Raw genomic sequence first — 7,432 nt, 5'->3', positions numbered from 1 at the left:
CTCCTCCTCAAAAAACTACACTCCCTCGGCCTCAGAGATTCTGCTCTCTCCTGGCTCTCATCCTACCTATCACAATGCTCTTTCAGCGTTACCTATAATGCTACCACCTCCCCCTCACTCCCCCTCTCTGTTGGGGTCCCCCAAGGCTCTGTCCTTGGGCCCCTTCTCTTCTCCATCTATACCTCCTCCCTGGGCCAACTCATACACTCTCACAGCTTCAACTACCACCTCTATGCCGATGACACACAAATCTCTCTACCCCCTCAGTCTCTATCCAAATCACCAACCTACTGAACGACGTATCAGACTGGATGTCACTCTATTTCCTTAAATTGAACCTCTCCAAAACCGAGCTCCTTGTCTTCCCCCAACCCACACACCACCCCCTACTGACTTCTCCATCACATCCAAAAATTCCACTATCAGACCCGCCCCGCAGACCAGAGTACTTGGTGTCATTCTGGACTCCAACCTTTCCTTTCAGCCCCATGTCCAATCATTAACAAAGTCGTGCCGACTCCACTTCCGCAACATCGCCAAAATATGCACGTTTCCAACCCCTGAAACCACTAAACAGCTCATCCACTCCCTCATCATATCAAAACTCGACTACTGCAACTCCCTCCTCACTGGCCTGCCTCGCCACAGGCTATCCCCCTTTCAGTCTATCCTGAATTTGGCAGCCAGACTCATTCACCTTACCAACCTCTCCGTTTCCGCCACCCCCCTCTGCCAATCCCTCCACTGGCTTCCGATTGCGCAATGGATCAAATTCAAAATCCTAACACTGACGTACAAAGCTGTCCATAATACCACCCCAAACTACATCATACATACACCTAATATCCAAGTATCACCCTTCACGCACTCTCTGCTGCTCTCAAGACCTCCTTCTCTCTAGTTTCCTGGTCTCCTCCTCCCATGCCCACCTCCAGGATTTCTCCAGGGTGTCACCCATCCTCTGGAACTCCCTTCCCCAACCCATCAGACTATCACCTACCCTCCTCTCCTTTTGGCATGCCCTGAAAACCCATCTCTTCAGGGAAGCCTACCCCACCCCCTGCTAATCTTCCTACCTCCTCCACTCTTCCTACCATTCCATCCCCCACAGCTACAGTATCTCCTGTACCACTTTCCCCTCCCTCCTAGATTGTAAGCTCCAAGGAGCAGGGCTCCCTCATGTATCACATTATATTGTGTTGTATTGTTACTGTTTTGTTTGTTGCTTGTTCTGTCCCCCTTTGTAATGTACAGCGCTGAGCGAACTGTTGGCGCTTTATAAATTCTGTATAATACTAATAATTAGGGAGGACAGTATGATGTTGGAGTGAGGACATTTTTGTTGTGCGGTCTCTGTTAGTTGTAATAGTTTATTCTCAGAGGCTTCCTTTTGTCCCTGGAGGATGTTTGGGTCGGTGTGTATGATGATATGTTTGGGTCGGTGTGTATGATGATACGTTTGGGTCGGTGTGTATGATGATATGTTTGGGTCGGTGTGTATGATGATACGTTTGGGTCGGTGTGTATGATGATACGTTTGGGTCGGTGTGTATGATGATACGTTTGGGTCGGTGTGTATGATGATATGTTTGGGTCGGTGTGTATGATGATACGTTTGGGTCGGTGTGTATGATGATACGTTTGGGTCGGTGTGTATGATGATATGTTTGGGTCTGTGTGTATGATGATATGTTTGGGTCGGTGTGTATGATGATATGTTTGGGTCGGTGTGTATGATGATATGTTTGGGTCGGTGTGTATGATGATATGTTTGGGGTCGGTGTGTATGATGATACGTTTGGGTCGGTGTGTATGATGATACGTTTGGGTCGGTGTGTATGATGATATGTTTGGGTCGGTGTGTATGATGATACGTTTGGGTCGGTGTGTATGATGATATGTTTGGGTCGGTGTGTATGATGATACGTTTGGGTCGGTGTGTATGATGATACGTTTGGGTCGGTGTGTATGATGATATGTTTGGGTCGGTGTGTATGATGATATGTTTGGGTCGGTGTGTATGATGATATGTTTGGGTCTGTGTGTATGATGATATGTTTGGGTCGGTGTGTATGATGATACGTTTGGGTCGGTGTGTATGATGATACGTTTGGGTCGGTGTGTATGATGATACGTTTGGGTCGGTGTGTATGATGATACGTTTGGGTCGGTGTGTATGATGATACGTTTGGGTCGGTGTGTATGATGATACGTTTGGGTCGGTGTGTATGATGATACGTTTGGGTCGGTGTGTATGATGATACGTTTGGGTCGGTGTGTGTGATGATATGTTTGGGTCGGTGTGTGTGATGATACGTTTGGGTCGGTGTGTATGATGATACGTTTGGGTCGGTGTGTATGATGATACGTTTGGGGTTGGTGTGTATGATGATATGTTTGGGTCGGTGTGTATGATGATACGTTTGGGTCGGTGTGTATGATGATATGTTTGGGTCGGTGTGTATGATGATACGTTTGGGTCGGTGTGTATGATGATACGTTTGGGTCGGTGTGTATGATGATACGTTTGGGTCGGTGTGTATGATGATATGTTTGGGTCGGTGTGTATGATGATATGTTTGGGTCGGTGTGTATGATGATATGTTTGGGTCGGTGTGTATGATGATATGTTTGGGTCGGTGTGTATGATGATATGTTTGGGTCGGTGTGTATGATGATATGTTTGGGGTTGGTGAAATACGGATCATTGATGACTCCTATCGCTTGTTCAGTTGTTGAACTTGAATTTTGTTGTCTCTTGTTCCTGGGAAGAGCCGTTTGGTGTTTAGATATTTCCCATTGGAGTCTATTATTAACAAAAAGTATCCGGAATTTGTTGCCTGTTCTTGTGGTTTGATGATTGTTTGTTTGTAGGGATGAGCTTCATGTTCGACTTGAACCTAAGTTTGATTTGAACATGGCCGTTCGTGTGTTCGGCAAACAGAAACGGTACGGGCATTCAGTGGGCTGTTTACCCTGACAGTGCATTGTGATTGGACAAAGCAATGCACCTAACCACAAGTCAGGTGTAATACTTTGACCAATCACAGTGTGTGGTGATGTCACAAGGGGGCGGGGTATATAAAAACTGTTGTCATGGGCACAGCTGTCAGCCAGGAGCCAGCATCGCAAGCGGAGCTTTTTCCCCCCTTTTTTGGGTAGCGGTGGTGGTGGCATCGTGATTGATGTTGGATCTACTTTGGGGGACATTTTTTAAAATGTTTATTTTTAATAAAGGACTTGTCAAAGACTGTCTCCTATCATTTTTTACACTACACTTTTTTTGTGAATGGGTAGCAGTATCATATACAGCCTACTCATTCACATAGGTGGGGGGGTGGGATCTTGAGGCCCCCTTGTTAAAGGGGGTTTCCATATTCCAATAAGCCCCCAGGCTGCAGACCCCCACAACCTCAGGCTACGGTTGTGGGAAAGAGGCCCTTGTCCCCATCAATATGTGGACAAGCACCCCCCCATGTTGAGGGCATGTGGCCTGGTATGGTTCAGGAGAGGGGGTGCTCGCCTCCTGATATGGATTTTTGGGGGACCCCCATACCATTTTTAAAAAAATGATTGGCATAGAGGGTTCCTCTCAAAATTCATACCAGTCTCAAAGTGCTTGGTGTGGATGAGAGGGGGACAACAAGTTTTTTTTTTTTTAATTGTTGGGCAATGCTGACAATTCTTTTGACATTCAGCTGTCGGCAGGAAACCCCACTGACACCAGGAACATGAATGAATGTCTCACTACTAAAATACCGCGTGACTTCATCATATAACTCATGCCGGATATTAGTAACTGAGCGGGATCTTCATACTCAGATGTGGTAAGACACCTCTCAGTCCTTCATGTTTGACATTCACTGTAGAACATTCTGTAGGTTCGGATGTTTGACCGCGACCTGAACAGGGGGGTGTTCGGCCATCACTATTTGTGGTCTCAGGATTAGTAGAGTTGTCTTGGCTATTGCTGGTCTTTGTCTTGTTACATTTCGGAAGCTGATTGGTCTCACCGGTCTGTTGTTCCTTGATGGGTACTTTGTATAAATCATCCTCTTTGATTCTCTTTCCTGATTGTTGAGCTCCATTTGTATCTTTGGTGTCATTATCTCTTCCCTCAGTTGAGGGTTTTCTTGTTGTAATTATTAAATTTTAGATCGAATTTCTAGGATAGATCTGGGGGGGTGTTTGTGTTTTTAGCTCTTCTCTAAGCTGCTTATTTACATTTTCTCACTTGTCTTTGACATTTTTCTTTTAATTGAACAAAGTCTCTCCCTAGCTGAGATTAAGCTTGTAATTTTTGGATTTTTAGATGCACTTTCTGAACGTACCTGCAAATCGAATCCAAGCATTCTGGTTATCAACTCATACTCCCACCAGGCATGGATTGAGCAGGTGAACCCCATAATAATACATGAAAACCTAACTTCTCCTAGGAGACTTATGGCTGTCTGGCAGAACTGGCTGGATACTCCGGTACTCACTCCCCATACTTCATTTGTCATAGGTTTTTATAGGTTTACCTTTTTTAGGCCCCTAAAAATGGACCCGGCCAACTGTACCCTACTAAATGGTAACTACATTGGAGGCCGATACTTGGTGTATGATCCTGTAGACACAGGCCTACTTGAACGGAGTCAGCTATCTATGTCTGTACTGGAGAGAGTTACTTGCCATGTACAGGTGAATTGTTCTACGTTGCTTCTTTTTTCTCTTTTCATTTGTTTATAGAAAGTAAAAGTGACACCAGAGACAAAGCAAGTTATTGTTCTGTATGATCTGTAACATTGCCACAACTGCTTATACATTAGAATGTATGACTCCATTGTCTGGGCTGGATGTTGGATATACTGTGTGCACTTAAAAACTTAAACAATACAATTTAGTTTAATTTAAAAAAAAATATTATATATATATATATATACAAATGATGATGTACATATGCTTTCTATATATATAACACAGGTGTCAAACACCTGTATCCAGATCCTGCCCTCTAGGTTATTCCATGTAGCCCTTGCATCTCTCCTGCAGGTACCCCCTTGTCTCCTCCTCCACCATGTCTCAGCAGTCGGCAGCAGAGAGGAGAAAATAACTCCTCTTCCAAATCCTGTACTTCTCAGTGCATCCCCTCATCTCCGCCTCCCTTGGTCTCAGCATTCAGCAGACTCTGGTAATTGACTCCACTCCTCCTCTGGTCCTCCTCCAGACCCTGCACTTTCTGCTTTCCAGCTCTGCCCCCAAAGGAGGTGCACGGTGATGTTAGGGTGGGTGTGGGGTTCTTGGCATCTGATGTAATGGGGGGGGGGGGTGAGATGCTCTGGACATCTAGTCTTACAATTACAACTGGCCCTTTGAGGACAACCATAATGCTGACACAGCCTGCGATGATATATAAGATATATTTATTAATGATCATTAAAAATAAAAACCAACTTTAGCCCTTTTATATAGAATTCTGATTTTTATTTTTTTTGTACAGGTGGATTGATGAGCCACGTTTTTGGTCATGCTGGTCTTCGTGAATACAACTCAGTCACATGGGAAACCAAACGTCTGGGTGTTGTAATTGACTGAAAGTTTGTATCGCAGTTCACTGGAGGAGTCACACAGGACACAAGTCATATCCGTGTTCTAAATGTCATAAGTGCTTTGGGTCCTCTTCAACACTGATCCAACCTCAGAGGATAACAAGAGAAAAATCATTTCAGTGTTCTGGAAGTGACAATTGCTTTACAGTAAAGTCCAACCCATGTATACATAAGAGGAGTCATTTCAAGCTATTTCTTGTTTGAAACGTGACAAAGATTTTACAATGGAGGCAAAACATATCGCACACAAGAAGGTTCACTCTGGAGAGAAGCCATATCAGTGTTCTGAATGTGACAAAGCTTTTACGTGGAAGTCATATCTTATCAGACACCAGAAGGTTCACACTGGAGAGAAGTCATATCAATGTTCTGAATGTGACAAAGCTTTTGCACATAAGTCAAGTCTTAACACACACCAGAGGATTCACACTGGAGAGAAGCCATATCAGTGTTCTGAATGTGACAAAGCTTTTTTAACCAAGAAAAAGCTTATCATACACCAGAGGGTTCACACTGGAGAGAAGTCATATCAGTGTTCTGAATGTGACAAAGCTTTTGCACATAAGTCAAGTCTTATCACACACCAGAGGATTCACACTGGAGAGAAGTCATATCAGTGTTCTGAATGTGACAAAGCTTTTGCACATAAGTCAAGTCTTATCACACACCAGAGGATTCACACTGGAGAGAAGCCATATCAGTGTTCTGAATGTGACAAAGCTTTTTTAACCAAGAAAAAGCTTATCATACACCAGAGGGTTCACACTGGAGAGAAGTCATATCAGTGTTCTGAATGTGGCAAAGCTTTTACACAGAAGTCATATCTTATCACACACCAGAGGATTCACACTGGAGAGAAGTCATATCAGTGTTCTGAATGTGACAAAGCTTTTACACAGAAGTCAAATCTTACCACACACCAGAGGATTCACACTGGAGAGAAGCCATATCAGTGTTCTGAGTGTGACAAAGCTTTTGCACATAAGTCATATCTTATCATACACCAGAGGGTTCACACTGGAGAGAAGTCATATCAGTGTTCTGAATGTGGCAAAGCTTTTACACAGAAGTCATATCTTATCACACACCAGAGGATTCACACTGGAGAGAAGTCATATCAGTGTTCTGAATGTGACAAAGCTTTTGCACATAAGTCATATCTTATCACACACCAGAGGGTTCACACTGGAGAGAAACCACATCAATGTTCTGAATGTGACAAAGCTTTTGCACATAAGTCAGATCTTATCATACACCAGAGGATTCACACTGGAGAGAAACCACATCAGTGTTCTGAATGTGACAAAGCTTTTACAGGTAAGGCCGGGCTAATCTATCACCAGAGGATTCACAAGCTTGAGCTACATAGAGGAAACTCCAGAAGAAGGGGCAATATTAAAGAAGTCACAGCTGTCCCATTAGGCTCACAGGCCCAATGTCTTCCCACAAACTAGGGAAGACATGATGCTACTTAAAAAAAAAAAACTTTGAACAAACAGGACTCTAATGATTGGATTCATTGGGTTTAGTGCTTATGTCCATCAGGAACACACCTAGAAGGCCTGTGAATATTTTACCTTTGGACATTTCTTCAGACAAGCAGCAATGACTGAACTGTATTCTTCATCATTCTCATCTTTATCCTTTTTTATGGAGTATTGACTGAACATGTAATGCATTTTCATCATTCACTAACTGAGCTATGTTCCCATGTGTTTTCTTCATTGCCAGAATCTGACCAACCAATACATGACCAACAATGCCTCAGTACCAGAGTCTAGGATGGGGTCCAATGGCTTCTTGCCATGCCTCTGAAACCTCATTAGGAGAGTCCATTCCAG

The 7,432-nt window shown here is 43.7% G+C and overlaps 1 protein-coding gene across 1 annotated transcript; it reads left to right on the top strand.

The window, feature by feature from the left end:
* The first annotated feature begins 5,815 nt into the window (after positions 1 to 5,815).
* LOC149445469 (uncharacterized) lies at positions 5,816 to 7,045 on the top strand. The gene has a single exon (XM_089653773.1). It carries the CDS (start codon positions 5,816 to 5,818, stop codon positions 7,043 to 7,045), a length of 1,230 nt encoding a protein of 409 aa, XP_089509899.1.
* The last annotated feature ends 387 nt before the right edge of the window (positions 7,046 to 7,432 follow it).

This window comes from Staurois parvus, unplaced genomic scaffold (assembly GCF_062004578.1).
Source record: "Staurois parvus isolate SC_StPar_1 unplaced genomic scaffold, SC_StPar_1.0 ptg000720l, whole genome shotgun sequence".
Lineage (NCBI taxonomy): Eukaryota > Metazoa > Chordata > Amphibia > Anura > Ranidae > Staurois > Staurois parvus.
Note: the sequence above shows the minus strand (reverse complement) of the source record. Positions and strands in the feature narration are given on the sequence as shown.

Coding starts and splice junctions, on each gene's coding strand:
- LOC149445469 (XM_089653773.1), top strand. CDS start 5,816: ATGGAGGCAAAACATATCGCACACAAGAAGGTTCACTCTGGAGAGAAG.